The sequence below is a fragment of the Oncorhynchus mykiss genome, chromosome 8 (assembly GCF_013265735.2).
Source record: "Oncorhynchus mykiss isolate Arlee chromosome 8, USDA_OmykA_1.1, whole genome shotgun sequence".
Lineage (NCBI taxonomy): Eukaryota > Metazoa > Chordata > Actinopteri > Salmoniformes > Salmonidae > Oncorhynchus > Oncorhynchus mykiss.
Window position 1 is genome coordinate 9,070,029 of NC_048572.1, and position 21,766 is coordinate 9,091,794.

At 44.4% G+C, this 21,766-nt stretch overlaps 1 protein-coding gene across 4 annotated transcripts in view; it reads right to left on the reverse strand.

Moving 5' to 3' along the window:
• Positions 1-21,766, reverse strand: part of cdc42bpb (CDC42 binding protein kinase beta (DMPK-like)) — a 113,005-nt gene that overhangs the window by 57,798 nt on the left and 33,441 nt on the right. For all 4 annotated transcript variants that reach the window (XM_036984689.1, XM_036984686.1, XM_036984687.1 and 1 more), the window contains exons 3-5: positions 9,250-9,333; positions 5,075-5,170; positions 4,834-4,982 (exon numbers count right to left, since the gene is read on the reverse strand). In XM_036984689.1, the coding sequence (XP_036840584.1) occupies positions 4,834-4,982; positions 5,075-5,170; positions 9,250-9,333 (329 nt within the window). The remainder of the gene's footprint in view (positions 1-4,833; positions 4,983-5,074; positions 5,171-9,249; positions 9,334-21,766) is intronic.

Genomic DNA, 21,766 nt, shown 5'->3' on the forward strand with positions numbered 1-21,766 from the left:
CTTCCGTCCTCTGGCTGCGGTCCAATTCTTTCTCTGTTCCATTCCTTCCAAAGCATTAGATTGCCGTAAGCATGGGGGCTTAGATGGAGTGTCCACCACATTCATCAAATAAGTCCTTCCTTTCCCTATTAAATCCACGAGGGGGAGGGAACAAGTGAACACTTCAGGGAGAAGGGTACTAGAGAATGGGAGAGCAGTCCTGGTCTGTGGCTAGAGCAGACAGGAAACAGGCAGGATTGCTGGCCAGGACTCCGTTTCCCAGGGGGCATTGCTGCCAGGAAGAGGCCCCTCCATATCCCACATCCACACAAGGCTGGCTGGTCAGTCATCTGGGTACAGGGTCAGTGACGTGGGGAGAGACTCCCTAACACACACACACACACACACACACACACACACACACACACACACACACCAAGCCTGCCAACCTTGAATAATTTTTATGAGTATCACTTCAGCACGGCGACAGCACCCACACTACCCAAATCATATGCAAATGCAAATGTTTTAGGCTAATAACAATGTTGGTAGAAGACTGGCTCAGTATTATCGGTAGGTTACAGACGTATGCATACTTGGTCATTTCCTGCTCCTCAGTAGATAACTACAAATACATTTACACTGAACAGAATATATTAAACGACATGGAAAGTGTCGGTCCCATGTTTCATGAGCTGAAATAAATATTTAGCTCAAATGTTGTTGCACAAATGTGCTTACATCTCTGTTAGTAGCATTTTATCCTTTGTTACGCTAATCCATCCATCTAACAGGTGTGGCATATCAAAAGGCTTGATCCTTTTTTTTTTTTAAATAAACGGCATGATCCTTTTCTGACGGTGGTGTTGATGTAGGCCTAAGGTTGAGGGGGGTTGGGGTCAGGATGCCCCTCAGGATGCTCAGGAGCATTTAGAAATTTGGACATTTCCTGAAACCTAGAGCCATAAATTATATCTAGCAACGTGGTGAAAAATTAAAGTATTGGGTTTGATCCTAAATCAAATGGAGGTGGGCTCAATTACATTTTTCTAGAACATGCAACTACTGTCAAAGGACAACAGGGCTCTAAAATACATCAGTCATTTCAGGTGACAGAGATAGAAAGAGGGAAAATATAAATATGCAACAACTTGGGCGGGTTGCCGGCGCGACCAGGACGGGTTGCCGGCGCGACCAGGACGGGTTGCCGACGCGACCAGGACGGGTTGCCGACGCGACCACGACGCGACCAGGACGGGTTGCCGACGCGACCAGGACGGGTTGCCGACGCGACGAGGACGGGTTGCCGACGCGACCAGGACGGGTTGCCGACGCGACCAGGACGGGTTGCCGACGCGACGAGGACGGGTTGCTAACGCGACAAGGATGGGTTGCTAACGCGACGAGGATGGGTTGCTAACGCGACGAGGATGGGTTGCTAATAGGACTAGGATGGGATGCCTATGACTTCTGGACAACGAAAGAAAGTTGAAAACCAGTAGAACATTAGAGAAAGACCAACTTTTTGGGGGTTTGCTAGCTTAGCTGCTGTTAGCTGCTGCTCCTCCCTCTCTCACCGGTCCCTGCCAAACCTCTCCACACACACACACACTCACACACACACCTACCTACCTCTCTCCACAAACACACCTACCTCTCTCCACACACACACACCTACCTCTCTCCACACACACACACCTACCTCTCTCCACACACACACACACACACCTACCTACCTACCTACTTACCTACCTACCTCTCTCCACACACACACCTACCTACCTACCTCTCTCCACACACACCTACCTACCTACCTCTCCACACACACACCTACCTACCTCTCTCCACACACACAGCTACCTACCTCTCTCCACACACACACCTACCTACCTCTCTCCACACACACACCTACCTACCTCTCTCCACACACACACCTACCTACCTCTCTCCACACACACACACCTACCTACCTCTCTCCACACACACACCTACCTACCTACCTACATCTCTCCACACACACACCTACCTACCTACATCTCTCCACACACACACCTACCTACCTACCTACCTACCTACCTCTCTCCACACACACACCTACCTACCTACCTACCTCTCTCCACACACACACACCTACCTACCTACCTCTCTCCACACACACACACACACACACACACCTACCTACCTACCTCTCTCCACACACACACACACCTACCTACCTACCTCTCTCCACACACACACACACCTACCTACCTACCTCTCTCCACACACACACACACCTACCTACCTACCTCTCCACACACACACACCTACCTACCTACCTCTCTCCACACACACACCTACCTACCTACCTCTCTCCACACACACACACACCTACCTACCTCTCTCCACACACACACACACCTACCTACCTACCTCTCCACACACACACACACCTACCTACCTCTCTCCACACACACACACACACCTACCTACCTCTCTCCACACACACACCTACCTACCTACCTCTCTCCACACACACACCTACCTACCTACCTCTCTCCACACACACACCTACCTACCTACCTACCTCTCTCCACACACACACCTACCTACCTACCTACCTACCTCTCTCCACACACACACCTACCTACCTACCTACCTACCTACCTCTCTCCACACACACACACCTACCTACCTACCTCTTTCAACACACACACCTACCTACCTACCTCTCTCCACACACACACCTGCCTACCTACCTCTCTGTACACACCTACCTACCTACCTACCTACACACACCTACCTACCTACCTACCTCCACACACACACCTACCTACCTACCTCCACACACACACACCTACCTACCTACCTCTCTCCACACACACACCTACCTACCTACCTCTCTCCACACACACACCTACCTACCTACCTCTCTCCACACACACACCTACCTACCTACCTCTCTGCACACACACACCTACCTACCTACCTCTCTGCACACACCTACCTACCTACCTACCTCTCTCCACACACACACACCTACCTACCTACCTACCTACCTACCTACCTACCTACCTACCTACCTACCTACCTACCTACCTCTCCACACACACACCTACCTCTCTCCACACACACACACACACACACCTACCTACCTCTCTCCACACACACACACACACTACCTACCTCTCTCCACACACACACACCTACCTACCTCTCTCCACACACACACACCTACCTACCTCTCTCCACACACACACACCCTCTCTCTTTACGCACACCTTCACACACTCAGAGCAAGATCTGCCTACTATAGATCAGACAGGCACACCAATCACGGTTAATCCAGAACTAGTCTTGCGTAATTGGTCAGCTGCTCGACTAAGTTCAGGGTCAATAAGAGAAGAGATTAAGAGATGTTAGAACGAGGAGCTCTCTCTGAGTCAGGTTTGTAGGCCTTCAAGCTCGCACACGCTTTTTCAGTTCTGCCCACAAATGTTCTATAGGATTGAGGTCAGGGCTTTGTGATGGTCACTCCAATACCTTGACTTATTTGTCCTTAAGCCATTTTGCCACAACTTTGGAAGTATGCTTTGGGTCATTGTCCATTTGGAAGACCCATTTGCGACCAAGCAATAACTTCCTGACTGATGTCATGAGATGTTGCTTCAATATATCCACATAGTTGTCCTACCTCATGATGCCATCTAGTTTGTGAAGTGCACCAGTCCCTCCTGCAGCAAAGCACCCCCGCAACATAATGCTGCCACCCCCGTGCTTCACGGTTGGGATGGTGTTCTTCGGCTTGCAAGCCTCCCCCTTTTTCCTCCAAACATAATGATGGTCACTATGGCCAAACAGTTCTATTTTTGTTTCATCAGACTAGAGGACATTTCTCCAAAAAGTACAATCTTTGTCCCCATGTGCAGTTGCAAACCGTAGTCTGGCTGTTTTATGGCGGTTTTGGAGCAGTGGTTTCTTCCTTGCTGAGCGGCCTTTCAGGTTATGTCGATATAGGACTCGTTTTACTGTGGATATAGAAACTTTTGCCCCCATTTCCTCCAGCATCTTCACAAGGTCCTTTGCTGTTGTTCTGGGATTGATGTGCACTTTTGGGACCAAAGTACATTCATCTCTAGGAGACAGAAAGTGTCTCCTTCCTGAGCGGTATGACGGCTGCGTGGTCCCATGGTGTCAAGGTCTATCATTTTTTCTGCGGTCTTGACTAATTTATTTTAATTTTCTCATGATGTCAAGCAAAGAGGCAATGAGTTGGAAGGTAGGCCTTGAAATACATCCACAGGTACACCTCCAATTGACTCAAATGATGATTTTCTGGAATTCTCCAAGCTGTTTAAAGGCACAGTCAACTTAGGGTATGTAAACTTCTGACCCACTGGAATTGTGATACAGTGAATTATAAGTGAAATAATCTGTCTGTAAACAATTCCTGAAAAATTACTTGTGTCACAAAGTAGATGTCCTAACCAACTTGCCTAAACTATAGTTTGTTAACAAGAAATTTGTGGAGTGGTTGAAAAATGAGTTTTAATGACTCCAACCTAAGTGTATGTAAACTTCCGACTTCAACTGTATATGTTGAAGAGGGTGGGGCTTAAGCTGCATCCCTGTCTCACCCCCCTGGCCCTGTGGAAAGAAATGTGTTTTTGCCAATTTTAGCCTCACACTTGTTGTGTACATGGATTATATAAAATGCTGTATGTTTTCCCCCCAATACAACTTTCCATCAATTTGTATAGCAGACCCTCATGCACAAAATGAATCGAAAGCTTTTCTGAAATCAACAAAGCATGAGAAGACTCTGCCTTTGTCAATTAGGTTGTGCAGGATGAGTTCCCACTCACCCACACTTACCTGTGGACGTAGTGTTGTTGGTGTATAGAGTGGATGGCCAGCACCATCTCTGCCACATAGAACTTGGACATATCCTCTGGGAGACGGTCCTCAAACTTACTGAGCAGGGTCAAGAGGTCACCGCCCACATAGTAGTCCATCACCAGGTACTGCAGAGACAGGGTTATACTGTGGGTTATACTGTGTACACACACCCCACACACAGAGTATACACAAGTGTGTGTGCGTGTGAAGCTGTTACCAGGAAGTTGTCGTCCTGGAAGGCATAGTGTAGGGTGGTGATCCACTGGCAGTCTCCATTCACCAGAACATTCCTCTCCTCGCGGAAGCACGCTGTCTGAGGGGCAAACAATGGTATCAACTATAACAAACTCCCCCACACACACACACACTCTCAGTAAAAAAACACTTTTAAAAATGCCAATTTCATTCAGGTCAGATTGAACTTAGAATTATTGATAAATCACCAAAAACCACATCTTTGACCCTCCTCTCAGTCACTAAGTCTGCCGTACCCTTCATCTCACTCCAGTAGTCTGTCCCTGGCATACAAACCATCATTCATAGCCCCCCCTCCCTCCCTGCTCGCAACCTCTCACTCACGCTCCCTATTAGATGACAAGACTCCCTCCCTGCTCGCAACCGCTCACTCACGCTCCCTATTAGATGACAAGACTCCCTCCCTGCTCGCAACCGCTCACACACGCTCCCTATTAGATGACAGGACTCCCTCCCTGCTCGCAACCTCTCACTCACGCTCCCTATTAGATGACAAGACTCCCTCCCTGCTCGCAACCTCTCACTCACGCTCCCTATTAGATGACAAGACTCCCTCCCTGCTCGCAACCTCTCACTCACGCTCCCTATTAGATGACAAGACTCCCTCCCTGCTCGCAACCTCTCACACACGCTCCCTATTAGATGACAGGACTCCCTCCCTGCTCGCAACCTCTCACTCACGCTCCCTATTAGATGACAAGACTCCCTCCCTGCTCGCAACCTCTCACTCACGCTCCCTATTAGATGCAGCAATGCTGCAGTGCTGTGCGTAACAGTAGCCTTGTCCAGGGGTACTCAACTACTATCTGAGAGGTCCAGTCCTCCGCTGCAGGTTGGAATACAGTGCTGTGTGTAACAGTAGTCTAGTCCAGGGGTACTCAACTACTATCTGAGAGGTCCAGTGACACAAATTTCCTAGGTGGCAAAGGTCCGGATGAATTTGGTCCGTTATCGGCGCTGTGTATTTGTATTTAACAAACAGTCTACGACTTAGGAAACATGTTATATAAAATGTACATTCAAATATATTAAAATGAGACTAAGAATTTGAATTATTTACTACTTCTTTTGAATGTAAACACGGGCAACATTGCATCAACATTGCATCAACATTGCATCAACATTGCATCAACATTGCATCAACATTGCATCAACATTGCATCAACATTGCATCAACATTGCATCAACATTGCATCCACATTGCATCAACATTGCTAAAGAACAAAAGTGGCTGAATGATTGTCTATGCAAAAAGTGCACTGTGAACAACTACACATGGGTCATGAATTATTATTATTTTGTATATAAAATAACATTTTCTTGAGAACAAAAGGACAGGTGTACAGAAAGAATAATCTGAATGCCCAGAACATCACTGTGGGCCGTGCAACATCCATGTATCAGTCACTGTGGGCCGTGCAACATCCATGTATCAGTCACTGTGGGCCGTGCAACATCCATGTATCAGTCACTGTGGGCCGTGCAACATCCATGTATCAGTCACTGTGGGCCGTGCAACATCCATGTATCAGTCACTGTGGGCCGTGCAACATCCATGTATCAGTCACTGTGGGCCGTGCAACATTCATGTATCAGTCACTGTGGGCCGTGCAACATTCATGTATAAGTCACTCTTGACCTTGTCCTGCATTAATGCCCCCTCTTTTACACTGCTGCTACTCTATTATCTATGCATAGTCACTTTAACTCTCCCTACATTTACATATTACCTCAACTAACTAGTGCTATAGCCTCCACATTGACTCTGTACCGGTACACCCTGTATATAGCCTTCACATTGACTCTGTACTGGTACCCCCTGTATATAGCCTCCACATTGACTCTGTACCGGTACCCCCTGTATATAGCCTCCACATTGACTCTGTACCAGTACCCCCTGTATATAGCCTCCACATTGACTCTGTACCGGTACCCCCTGTATATAGCCTCCACATTGACTCTGTACTGGTACCCCCTGTATATAGCCTCCACATTGACTCTGTACTGGTACCCCCTGTATATAGCCTCCACATTGACTCTGTACTGGTACCCCCTGTATATAGCCTCCACATTGACTCTGTACTGGTACCCCCTGTATATAGCCTCCACATTGACTCCGTACCGTAACACCCTGTATATAGCCTCCACATTGTTATTTTACTGCTGCGGTTTAATTATTTGCTACTTTTACATAACACTTATTTATATTTGTATTCGGCGCAGGTGACAAATAAAATTTGATTTGATTTCACGAGAGAAATTACAGAAATTTGTGTTTCCCAAAAACCCAGGCTATCCTCAGTGAAGAATCCATTTCACGTTGTTGGGCTATCAGGGAATTGATAAGGACTTTGGTGGACCTCTCATATTGGGATTTTAGTTGGTTAATCTTGTTTGTTCTCACCTCGGTGTTCAGGGGATACGTCTGATTGAATTTACTGTACCTGGTGTAAATGGCACTTAAAATTTGCACTTTTCACGAGAGCTACGAACACTCTGCATATCAGGCACATTGGTTCAGTGCTAATTGCGGGGAGAATTAATAAATACTGTTCCATTGACTAGTCTTTGAACATAGTTTTCAGAGTCAACTTAAATTTAAAAAAACATTTACAAACCATATTGACAAAGATACTGGTAACTAAGCTCCTCCTATCTGTGATATTTACAGTTGAAACCACAGTCAAATCTTTGCTTCTTTCTGCCTGCTTGTCCCAAGGTTCCGCGGAGGATATTTGGATGAATGTGATTGGTGCGGAGTTAAAGAGGCCACTGCGCCCGGTTGATTATTTAAAAGCTGTCTAAAAATAGTGTATTGACTTTTATATAACAAAATGCAATGTTGTCCGGTCCGGATTGACCCTTCTCTGGGTCCGGGTCCGGACCGCGATCCGCCAGTTGAGTTCGTCTGGTCTAGCTGTCCGTCCGTCTGTCTATCCAGTCATCTTTAAAGACTGTTTTCCTACTCCGCTGCTGGTTGGAATGCCATGCTGCAGGCAGTGCTGTGTGTACAGTAGAGTCGTAAACACCTCCTCTCTGTATTGCCCAGGCTGCACACATACTGAGGGATTGTGGGATGGGGATTACTGACCATTACTGACAAAAGCTCTGGCGACGCGGCGTGCCAGGCCTCAGGCCACTGTCAGAGCCCATTGGGCTAAAACTAGGTCAAGAGGTAGAGAACAGCACAATAAAAGAAGATGGCCGCCCTGCCCTTCCCTGAGTCCGTCAGTCTCCACTCTCCAGCTAGAATACCGGTGTACGGTAAACTAAACAGTTCCCATATGCTGATCTTGGATCAGCTTCCCCTCCCTCAATACTAATCTTAACCATTAGCGGGGGAAAATGCAAAACTGACCCAAGTTCAGCATCTAGGAGCAAATTCACCCAACACCAGAATATGTCCAGAGGCTGACCAGGAATAGATTCAGCTCAATTTCCTTCATCACAGGTCTAGGATCAGTTGTTTAGGATCAATCCTAACCTTAAGCATTTCAGGGATGAATTAATATGTGACCGTGGGTCAGTGGTTAGGGGCAGCGTTGCGGACTATACTCAGGGGCAGTAGTATTATACTAAAGCCAATACTCTAAGGGTAGTCCGCGGTACCGTGAAACCCATTTCCCTTCAAAATGGTTGCAAGGGATACAACAAAATAAAACTGATTGCCACAAAGTGCCCAGGTTTTTCAGAAATACAGGATGGATGATTCCCGAAACAACAAGCAGGGAATAACAAGCGAAGGAAACGTTCTTGGAACCAGGAGCAGGGAATTAATCATCCAACCAGGATTTTTTTTTAAGAAAAAAACTTTTTAAAAACTCTGGAACGTCGGGAATGTTTCTGGAACTATGCCTATCCAGGGAATTTGGTCTCGGCTGTATTTAGGTACGTAGGAAATCTCATGAGTGGATAGGTGATCGTGCACGTCTGGGTGAGCGTGGCTAACAACCATTGTCGACCATGCAAATGAAGCCTTGAGCACTTTTTTGGCAGCAAAGTCAGTAGACGGGTATGGTTCTTCTCTACGGCATAGAAATAGAACATCCAACCTTGACTTGAGCAGGAGTGTACGCTCTAGAACTTCTATGTCTTTGTGTCAAATGGTAGATTCTACAGTCCCATTATGATCCTTACCTCGGCTCTCTTCAACATCTCCCACTTGTTCAGGATCTTCATGGCGTACACGCGTTCTGTGTTTTTCATCTTCACCACCGCAACCTAGAGGGAGAAGGATGGAGGGTGAGATGAAAAAAAGGGAGAGGAAGGAGAGAGATGGAGATGGAGGGGGGAGAGAGATCATTACACCATTAAAATGCAGCGTAATTAAGAGAGCTGGGAATTGCTGACTTTTCCTTATTGATGTTTCCATCCCCCTCCTACTAGCCTAGTTACTGTAAGCCTGCAGCAGTCCACCCTAGGACCCGCTGCTTTCTATGATAGTGGATGAGTCTCACTTAGCACCTCGTCAAAAGTATAGGGTGCCGTTTGGGACGCGGGGCAGTGTTGTGATCCTTAACCTCATGTACATACATCAACATCGAGCATGTATTGGGTGAATACAGGACGCGTGTTCATTACTTACCAAACGGATGAAAACAGACTGAAACAGGAAGGGACTTAACACTAAGTGGACTGTGTAATAAGTAACACTCATTTTGGGTTTTCCGTTGCAAAACATATATATATTTTTTTTTATAAAAAAAAAAGTGCAGTTGCGTGCCCTAAGGAACATGACCCTCTGTTCCCCTAGATTATTTTCCAGGCGGAGTGCAATTATGCCTCAAATCAACATCCAAAATGTTGAAGTCAAATAATTTTAGATGAGGGGGGGGGGGGGGGGCAGAGCTTATTGGGAGGGCCCACCGCCCTATTTGAACAATGGTAGGGGAAACACTGTAGGACGCTGGCTTGTGATTCTGGTCGGTAAAATAGTTCTGGGCCTACACATGTATATGGAGAGCCGTCACTGAGCTATGATTATAATGCATAACAAACTAAGGCTTTTAGATGCACATTCAAAATCGTACACGTATTTCTTAGAGGCCAAATACAGCTAAGCCAGCAGTAACGGTGCTTCAGACACACCCCAGGACAGGGCTTAGTGAAAGGGATAATCCACCCAAAACCACTCATTCCTATAATTTACTGTGAAATACCACTAATATGTGAGAACAATACTGCCCTACCAAGCAAAAAAAAAAGACAGTAACTGCTCATTGCGTGGAACTGAGGAAAAACAGCTTTAATTTACCTTGGTTTCATAGTAACTTTATACAGTTACTGCTAACATGACCACCATTCTCTCCAAAACACAATACAATAGAGGCAGGATACTTGTACATGATTAAGCGTGTATTTAATGAACTCATTTTCAATCAAATGAGCAGTTACTGCCTTTTTTCTTGGTAGGGCAGAATAGTTGTTGTGAACAAATGTTTCATTTTGTCTTATAATACGGTTACGGTAGCAAATCGACAATGCAATGCTTTCTCTATGGGCTTGGCTGGCTGACTAGCAAACGTAGCTACACACAATAATACCAACGTCAATATCACAGCATGTGAAGTAGGCACCACGCAATTGCACCATGCAACTGCACCATGCAACTGCACCATGCAACTGCACCATGCAACTGCACCACGCAACTGCACCACGCAACTGCACCACGCAACTGCACCACGCAACTGCACCACGCAACTGCACCACGCAACTGCACCACGCAACTGCACCACGCAACTGCACCACGCAACTGCACCACGCAACTGCACCACGCAACTGCACCATGCAACTGCACCACGCAACTGCACCACGCAACTGCACCATGCAACTGCACCACGCAACTGCACCACGCAACTGCACCCGGGACTGAAGAGGCAGACAAATTACACATTTCTCGAAGGTAGGAATACCGCAAAAAAAATATGATCAATGGCTCAATGGAGAGAAGTCAACGTCAGCCAGTATTGTAATCTGATAGACTTTTTCACCATCTAAAAGTCACATTCCTATGAACTTCCAGTGTAGTGAGAGAGACTACCACAGTGCAACGACATACCGGTCAAAATTTCTGCCTGCACGAACGAATGGCAATAGCTCAGAAACACGTGAAATGACGCAGGAATCGATAGATCATCACTCAGAGATGCACAAAAACAAATCTAACATTCAAAATGGGTGAATCTTTCCTTTAATGAGAAAATATTTTCCAGGGCAACTGAAGCACTAACACATAATAAGGCAAAGGATCACGTGTGTGTGTGTGTGTGTGTGTGTGTGTGTGTGTGTTGAACCTTGGCTTACTCCACACCACAAGTGACATGGTGTGTGTATACCTAAGTGAACTGCCAGAGAGGAGGTGCGTCAGAGGGACACACCTGACTGGTCTGGAGGCCGGTATGCTGCCAAAGCAGGCCAGGAGACCAGACAATCACACACACACACACACACACACGCACACACGCACGGGCAGGCAGACATACACACAACCGGGCAGGTACATAAGCGCACACACAAAAATCACACACTTGGACAGAAAGATCCCCCATCCACACAATATTTCTCATCTCCAGACCTGTGTTCAAATATTACTGGAAATATTTTATCTGTGCTTGATTGAGCGTACCTGGCTTAATGAACCAATAGATTAATAAAAAAGTTGCAAAACTGACCAATCTGGTAGACTCAAAGACTTGTTATTTTAACCCAGATCTGTCTCACAATAACATCAAGATACCACATAGCCAGGAGTCAGTCAACGTCAACAGATCAAAACCACATAGCCAGTACAGTAGTCAGTCAACGTCAACAGATCAAAACCACATAGCCAGTACAGTAGTCAGTCAACGTCAACAGATCAAAACCACATAGCCAGTACAGTAGTCAGTCAACGTCAACAGATCAAAACCACATAGCCAGTACAGTAGTCAGTCAACGTCAACAGATCAAAACCACATAGCCAGTACAGTAGTCAGTCAACGTCAACAGATCAAAACCACATAGCCAGTACAGTAGTCAGTCAACGTCAACAGATCAAAACCACATAGCCAGTACAGTAGTCAGTCAACGTCAACAGATCAAAACCACATAGCCAGTACAGTAGTCAGTCAACGTCAACAGATCAAAACCACATAGCCAGGAGTGAGTCAACGTCAACAGATCAAAACCACATAGCCAGGAGTCAGTCAACGTCAACAGATCAAAACCACACAGCCAGGAGTCAGTCAACAGATCAAAACCACATAGCCAGGAGTCAGTCAACGTCAACAGATCAAAACCACACAGCCAGGAGTCAGTCAACAGATCAAAACCACATAGCCAGGAGTCAGTCAACGTCAACAGATCAAAACCACATAGCCAGTACAGTAGTCAGTCAACGTAAACAGATCAAAACCACGTAGCCAGTCAATGTAAACAGATCAGATAAGAAGCGAAGAGGAAAGAGAGGACAGAATATACATTCACACAAACATAAACAAACACAGAGTACAATATATACTAACTAGCAAACACACACAATCAGGTTAGGCTACAACACAGGGACATATAGGTTGTATACACTGAGTGTATACAGGACTGGTTAGAACACAGTGATAAGCCACACACTCGGCACTCTTTATCGCTCCTCCCGACCACACCAGATAACTGACCTCTGACCTAGAAAAACAAACCCAACCCTTGGTGCTCTGAATCCTTATCCCCCCCCCCTCCCTCCCTCCCTCCCTCTTGTCCTATTTCCTCCTCTCCTTTTTTAGACACAGATTTAGACGGAGGCAGTCAGGCTGACCTGATTCTACAGCAGGAGGGAGATGGTGGGAGGCGTGCATTGGCGGGGCCTCTCTCACACACACACACACATCACTGGAGCTCTTTGACATTTTGCCTGAGAGCTTGTCAAGCGCACATACACCCACACAGCCACCGTGGACATGGTCACACTTCCAGGGTACATTGTGTATTCAAAAGATTCAGGATGTAAACTCGTATATGGAAGGACATGCGTCGCTACATATCGAGAGAGAAAAGCTGTGTGTGTTGAGATCAAGGAGTAAGAGACTTGACGGAGGCCTGTCAATACATTCTAATAGAATTCGCATCAAGTCCGTCAATGATTAACTGGGTGGAAGCTGAGGGGAGAGAAGAGCTTCCATTGGGTTTGGTGTCAATGATTGACTGGGTGGAAGCTGAGGGGAGAGAAGAGCTTCCATTGGGTTTGGTGTCAATGATTGACTGGGTGGAAGCTGAGGGGAGAGGAGAGCTTCCATTGGGTTTGGTGTCAATGATTGACTGGGTGGAAGCTGAGGGGAGAGCTTCAATTGGGTCTGGTGTCAATGATTGACTGGGTGGAAGCTGAGGGGAGAGGAGAGCTTCCATTGGGTTTGGTGTCAATGATTGACTGGGTGGAAGCTGAGGGGAGAGGAGAGCCTCAATTGGGTCTGGTGTCAATGATTGACTGGGTGGAAGCTGAGAGCCTCCATTGGGTCTGGTGTCAATGATTGACTGGGTGGAAGCTGAGGGGAGAGGAGAGCTTCCATTGGGTTTGGTGTCAATGATTGACTGGGTGGAAGCTGAGGGGAGAGGAGAGCCTCAATTGGGTCTGGTGTCAATGATTGACTGGGTGGAATCTGAGAGCCTTCATTGGGTCTGCTGTCAATGATTGACTGGGTGGAAGCTGAGGGGAGAGGAGAGCTTCCATTGGGTTTGGTGTCAATGATTGACTGGGTGGAAGGAGAGAGGAGCAGAGGGTCTTGCTGCCTGGGTTACTAATTCACTAGAGGGTACAGAATCCCTCTGTGCACTCCAGCTATAGGGCTTGAGCTTTGGAGTATTTGGGAACGAGGTTCTCTCCTGTGTTAGCAGCAGCAGGGTGAATGTGTGCGTGTGTGGTGGGGCTGGAAGAGTGCACTGCAGTAGTGTTGTGTTTACAGCGCATTCGGGAAGTATTCAGACGCCTTGACTTTTCCCACTTTTTGTTACGTTACAGCCTTATTCTAAAATGGATTCAATCGTTTTTTTCCACCTCATCAATCTACACACAATACCCCATAATGACATCACAATTAGAGGTCGACCGATTATGATTTTTCAACGCCGATACCGATTATTGGAGGACCCAAAAAAGCTGATACTGATTAATCTGACTATTTTTATTTTTTATTTGTAATAATGATAATTACAACAATACTGAAAACACTTATTTTAACTTAATATAATACATCAATAAAATCTATTTAGCCTGGTTTAAATAATGCAAAAACAAAGTGTTGGAGAAGAAAGTAAAAGTGAAATATGTGCCATGTAAGAAAGCTAACGTTTAAGCTCCTTGCTCAGAACATGAGAACATATGAAAGCTGGTGGTTCATTTTAACATGAGTCTTCAATATGCCCAGGTAAGAAGTTTTAGGTTGTAGTTATTATAGGAATTATAGGACTATTTCTCTGTACGATTTTTATATTTCATTAACCTTTGACTATTGCATGTTCTTATAGGAACTTTAGTATTGCCAGTGTAACAGTATAGCTTCCGTTCCTCTCCTCGCCCCTACCTGGGCTCGAACCAGGAACACATCGACAACAGCCACCCTCGAAACAGCGTTACCCTTGCAGAGCAAGGGGAACAACTACTCCAAGTCTCAGAGCGAGTGACGTTTGAAACGCTATTAGCGCGCACGCCGCTAACTAGCTAGCCATTTCACATCGGTTACACCAGCCTAATCTCGGGAGTTGATAGGCTTGAAGTCATAAACCTCGCAATGCTTGAAGCATTGCAAAGAGCTGCTGGCAAAATGCACGAAAGTGCTGTTTGAATGAATGCTTACGAGCCTACTGGTGCCTACCATCGCTCAGTCAGACTGCTCTATCAAATCATAGACTTAATTATAACATAATAACACACAGAAATACGAGCCTTAGGTCATTAATATGGTCGAATCCGCAAACTATCATTTCGAAAACAAAACGTTTATTCTTTCAGTGAAATACGGAACCGTTCCGTATTTTATCTAACGGGTGGCATCCAAGTCTAAATATTGCTGTTACATTGCACAACATTCAATGTTATGGCATAATTACGTAAAATTCTGGCAAATTAGTTCGCAATGAGCCAGGCGGCCCAAACTGTTGCATATACCCTGACTCTGCGTGCAATGAATGCAAGAGAAGTGACACAATTTCACCTGGTTAATATTGCCTGCTAACCTGGATTTATTTTAGCTAAATATGCAGGTTTAAAAATATAAAAATATTCTGTGTATTGATTTTAAGAAAGGCATTGATGTTTATGGTTAGGTACACGTTGGAGCAACGACAGTCCTTTTTCACGAATAAGCACCACATCGATTATATGCAACGCAGGACACGCTAGACAAACTAGTAATATCATCATCCATGTGTAGTTATAACTAGTGATTATGATTGATTGATTGTTTTTTTTACAAGATACATTTAATGCTAGCTAGCAACTTACCTTGGCTTCTTACTGCATTCGCGTAACAGTCAGGCTCCTTGTGAGGCAGGTGGTTAGTGTTGGACTAATTAACCGTAAGGTTGCAAGATTGAATCCCTGAGCTGACAAGGTAAAAATCTGTCGTTCTGCCCCTGAACAAGGCAGTTAACCCACCGTTCCTAGGCCGTCATTGAAAATAAGAATGTGTTCTTAACTGACTTACCTCGTTAAATAAAAATTAAATAAAAGGTGTAAAAAAATATATATATAAAAATAGGTTTTTTTTTCTTCCTTTTTTTAAAATCGGCAAAATCGGTGTCCAAAAATCGGCCATTCCGATTAAATCGGTCGACCTCTAATCACAATACCTCATAATGAAATCACAATACCCCATAATTACAAAAAAAATGTTTTTAAAAAAATGCAAAAATATATCAACGGAAATATTACATTCACAAAAGTATTCAGATCCTTCACTCAGTACTTTGTTGAAGCACCTTTGGCAGCGATTACAGCCTCAAGTATTCTTGGGTATGACGCTATGAGCTTGGCACACCTGCATTTGGGGAGTTTCTCCCATTCTTCTCAGCAGATACTCTCAAGCTCTGTCAGGTTGGATGGGGAACGGCGCTGCACAGCTATTTCCTGGTCATCAAGAGATGTTCGATCGGGTCCAGGCTCTGGCTGGTCCACTCAAGGACATTCAGAGACTTGTCCCGAAGCCACTCCTACATTGTCTTGGCTGTGTGCCCCAGTCTGAGGTCCTGAGTGCTCTGGAGCAGGTTTTTGTCAAGGATCTCTCTGTACTTTGATCAGTTCATCTTTCCCTCAATCCTGACTAGATTCCATCAGGTTCTTGGTCACCTCCCTGATAAAAGGCCCTTCTCCCACGATTGCTCAGCTTGGCCGGGCGGCCAGCTCTAGGAAGAGTGTTGGTGATTCCAAACTTCTTCCATTTAAGAATGATGGAGGCCACTGTGTTCTTGGGGACCTTCAATTCTACAGAAATTTGTTGGTAGCAGATCTGTGCCTCGACACAATCCTGTCGTCTCTGAGTTCTACAAGACAATTCCTTCGACCTCGTGGCTTGATTTTCGCTCTGACACGCACTGTCAACTGTGGGACCTCACAGGTCTTTCCAAATCATGTCCAATCAATTGAATTTACCACAGGTGGATTCCAATCAAGTTGTAGAAACATCTCAAGGATGATCAATGGAAACAGGATGCGCCTGAGCTCAATTTCAAGTCTCATACCAAAGGGTCAGAATATTTATGTAAATAAGTATTTTTTTTTAAATAAATGCTCAAAAACCTGCTTTCACTTTGTCATTATGGGGTATTGTGTGTAGATTGATGAGGAAAAATATATAATTTAATACATTATAGAATAAGGTTGTAACAAACAATGTGGAAAAAGTCAAGGGGTCTGAATACGTTCCAAAAGCACTGTATGTGTGACAAAATGGCTACAAAATGGGATATAGTCTAGGGCCTATGCAGGGATCTTTTTGAGGACGAGTTGCAGTGAATATGGAAAGCAAGTGGTATTGTGGATAATGATCATAATGACGTCGGTGCCCATTGTCTTTCGTCAGACAGCGCATCGATTAGGCCTCCAATGATCTGTCTCGTATCAGTCGCACATCGGGCTGTGCGGTATACCGTATTTTACTATATATCAGTATTGATGCAGGGACCGATTTGGGTTTTTACCTTACCTTCTGTATCGGTATTTGAATTTGTGTTTTGTTAAATGTGATACGCCATGTGTAATGTCATTTTTTATAGTTTACTTTGCTACTCTACTAGAGTTCTCTCTCGCTCTGCTCTTTCTCTCCATACAACTTTCCACACAGACCTAGCCACGCTCCCTGTCACTCAAGGAGCGCATTTGATGTTCCTCAACCACGAGTCACTTGCGCTCAGCCTGCATGGTCAATGCGGCACATACAACAATGTTGTTTTCACTTTGCTTCTTAATATAAAATCCACTAGTGTTCTATAATGACACTATTAGTTTGTATTTCATATATCAGAAAACCGCTAGTTTGTCTTTTCTTAGCAAGTTGCCCTAAATCTTGTTAGCCGCTAATGATAATAGCTAATAAATGTACTGAGTAAGAGCAAACGTAGCAAGCGGATACAGTCTGACAATACCAGTGATGGTGTAGACCTAAATCAGCATGTTGTTTGTGCAACAGTATCTTCTAAATCAGAGGAATATGCAAAACAAGAATGTGTTAGCTACATGAAGTAGCTAAGAGAAAACACGCAATGTAGCCAAAGCTTATTGGGTCCCCTAGGAAACACTTTAGTTCCTACCCTGTCACAATAAGTCCTCCCTGGCATTTTAACTCGTCGTCATCTCAAACACTGTATTCAAAGTGCCCACTATTATATTCTAACTATAGAATTAGAATAGTCATTCTATCGATTCCATGATTCCAACAGTTTGGCTCTAATTCGCAAGTCAAAAATAAGTCCTAGATTATCTGCCCATATCGTGCAGCCCTACATGGCAGTGTGGAAATTACCTCTACTGAGCAGTGGAGTAAAGAACTTAAGTACAGATACCAACAAAAAAAACTTAAGTTGTACTTGAAATTATTTTTTACTTAACTAGTTTTATTTGACAACTTTTACTTTACTACTACATGCCTAAAGAGAATACTGTACTTTTCACTCCATACATTTGCCGTGACACCTAAAAGTACTCGTTACATTTTGAAAGGTTGGCAGGACAGGAAAATGGTCCAATTCACCCACTTGTCTAGAGAACATCCCTGGTCATCTACTGCCTCTGATCTGGAGGACTCACTAAACAGAGAACATCCCTGGTCATCCCTACTGCCTCTAAACTGGAGGACTCACTAAACAGAGAACATCCCTGGTCATCCCTACTGCCTCTGATCTGGAGGACTCACTAAACAGAGAACATCCCTGGTCATCCCTACTGCCTCTAAACTGGAGGACTCACTAAACACAAATGCTTCGTTTGTAAATTAATGTCTAAGTGTGTGAGTGTGCCCCTGGCTATCCGTAAATAAAATAAAATGGTGCCACCTGGTTTGCTTAATATAAGGAATTTGAAATTATTCATACTTTTGATACTTAAGTACATTTTACCAATTACATTTACTTTTGATACTTACAGTACAGTGTGGAGAACAAGGATTTGATACACTGTCAATTTTGCAGGTTTTCCTACTTACAAAGCATGTAGGTCTATAATTTTTTATCATAGGTTGACTTCAACTGTGAGAGACGGAATCTAAAACAAAAATCCAGAAAATCACATTGTATGATTTTTAAGTAATTAATTTGCATTTTATTGCATGATAAGTATTTGATCACCTACCAACCAGTAAGAATTCCGTCTCTCACAGACCTGTTAGTTTTTCTTTAAGAAGCCCTCTTGTTCTCCACTCATTACCTGTATTACTTGCACCTATTTGAACTCGTTACCTGTATAAAAGACACCTGTCCACACACTCAATCAAACAGACTCCAACCTCTCCATAATGGCCAAGACCAGAGAGCTGTGTAAGGACATCAGGGCTAAAAATGTTGACTGGGAAATGGAAGAAGTTCAAGGACGGTCAATCACCCTCGGTCTGGGGCGCCATGCAAGATCTCACCTCGTGCGGCATCAATGATCATGAGGAAGGTGAGGGATCAGCCCAGAACTACACGGCAGGACTTGGTCAATGACCTGAAGAGAGCTGGGACCACAGTCTCAAAGAAAATCATTAGTAACACACTACGCCATCATGGATTAAAATCCTGCAGCGCACACAAGGTCCCCCTGCTCAAGCCAGCGCATGTCCAGGCCCGTTTGAAGTTTGCCAATGACCATCTGGATGATCCAGAGGAGGAATGGGAGAAGGTCATGTGGTCTGATGAGACAAAAATAGCTTTTTGTTCTAAACTCCAATCGCCGTGTTTGGAGGAAGAAGAAGGATGAGTACAACCCCAAGAACATCCCAACCGTGAAGCATGGAGGTGGAAACATCATTCTTTGAAGATGCTTTTCTGCAAAGGGGACAGGACGACTGCACCGTATTGAGGGGAGGATGGATGGGGCAATGTATCGCGAGATCTTGGCCAAGAACCTGCTTCCCTCAATAAGAGCATTGAAGATGTGTCGTGGCTGGGTCTTCCAGCATGACAACGACCCGAAATACACAGCCAGGGCAACTAAGGAGTGGCTCCGTAAGAAGCATCAGCATTAGAAGCATTAGATTCCGTCTCTCACAGTTGAAGTGTACCTATGATAAAAATTACAGACCGCTACATGCTTTGTAAGTAGGGATAACCTGCAAAATCGGCAGTGTTTCAAATACTTGTTCTCCCCACTGTATATTTAAAACCTAATACTTAAAGACTTACTCAAGTAGTATTTTTACTGGGTGACTTTCACTTGAGTCATTTTCTATTAACGTATCTTTACTTTTTCTCAAGTATGACAATAGGCTACTTTTTCCACCACTGCAATGGAGTGCAGGAAATGCAGAAATAATAGTCGTGAAATTTGTTTTGGTTGAATTGAACAGTATAAAACTATCAGAATGGAGAAAGACCCATTGAAATCACCTAGAATGTGGGTTGCCACCGCTAGGATCCCTCCCTACTTATGAAGCAAATGTAGAACTTTCAGTATTCAAAAACTAAAAATACCATCATACCGTCCAATTATTATTATTTTTTTTAAATACTGTGATACAATAATTTGGCCATATCGCCCAGCCCTAGTCTCGTATCGTGTCAGTCTCATATCGTGCCAGTCTCGTATCTCGCAAAGGGTAATGCGATAGATCAAAAGTAGTGTGGCTACAATGTGCCGTCGAACATTCGATAATATTACGTTATTGACATCGTCCACTGATCCCCATTTCTGCCTCGAAATAAATCTGAATTCATCTAAACTAGAACTAATCTGTCATGTTGACGTTTTTCTGTTGAGGACGTTTTAGTCCCACCATTTTACATCTAGCTAAGGATGTGTGTGTTTCATGGAGCAGTATTTCTAAAGGCATGAAAGCTAGCATAGATGTATCCAACATTCAGCTTGCTAACTGAGCCAGTAACTGAAATGACGCTGACTAACCAGCTATCTACTTAGCTAGTGCTGCACACACACACACAATAGTGAATGCTTCCAAACTAAAGCTAGCTAGTAAACTACTGTAGTAGTGCTATTGCTAACATTATTATGAGTTTTCATGAAGCAGCTGTTTTTCTTAGTCATTGCGGTAGCCTCCCGAGTCAGCCGCTGTACTAAGCTGACAACGATACAAAGTTACGCGTTAGCGAAAGCGGAAAAACGTGCCAATATAAGGAGAGATTTCTGATAACAATTCCTCCTAACTTTAGGGCTGCATATCGACAACTTCAGGGCAAGGTTTCCGTTAGCTGGTAAGTGGCTTGCTTTTTGCCGATAAAATAAATGAAAAGCCTACTGTTGATTGCGAATATGGGAGGACTTTATCATTGAAGTAAAACTAAATTTGGATAGTATGTCTATAGTGAAAATCCTGTAAGGCGGGGCTCCAGACAGGTCATTTAGTTGCATTTTGCCACCCTTTGACTCGGCTGTACAGTTGCATCGGTGTGGGTTGCACATTCATTCACCTTAATAAAAAAAAAAAAATGTTTAGGAGGCTAACACCATAATTTGGTCAAACAGTAAGGTACATTATCCTCATGATTCCTGTATTAAAAAGTGTCTGCATGCCTGCCCCTGTATCACTGGGGCCTGCTGTTGTGTCCAGCGAGCCACTCTTTTCACTGAGGGAAAAAAGCTCTGGGAGAAAGAAAAGTGTTCTGATTGTATAACATTTTAAAATCTGGGAAAACACTGCTTTCTGTAGGTATACTTTTTATTTCTCAACTAATCAGTTATGAGCTCAATAACAACGACTTTACAAAGATGTCTGATGTGACTAAGATACGAAGCGACAAAGACATTTCAAAACATTTGTCAAGGTTTAAACCATTTCGCAGTGTTTTGTTTTATTCGGTTACAACTGTAATGTTGTGTTTGCCGCAATATATCCTCTTGCTCTTCCCTACAAACAATGGCTCGACAGGGTAGCCTAGTGGTTAGAGTGTTGGACCAGTAACCGAAAGGTTGTAAGTTCAAATCCCCGAGCTGACATGGTACAATTCTGTCGTTCTGCCCCTGAACAGGCAGTTAACCCACTGTTCC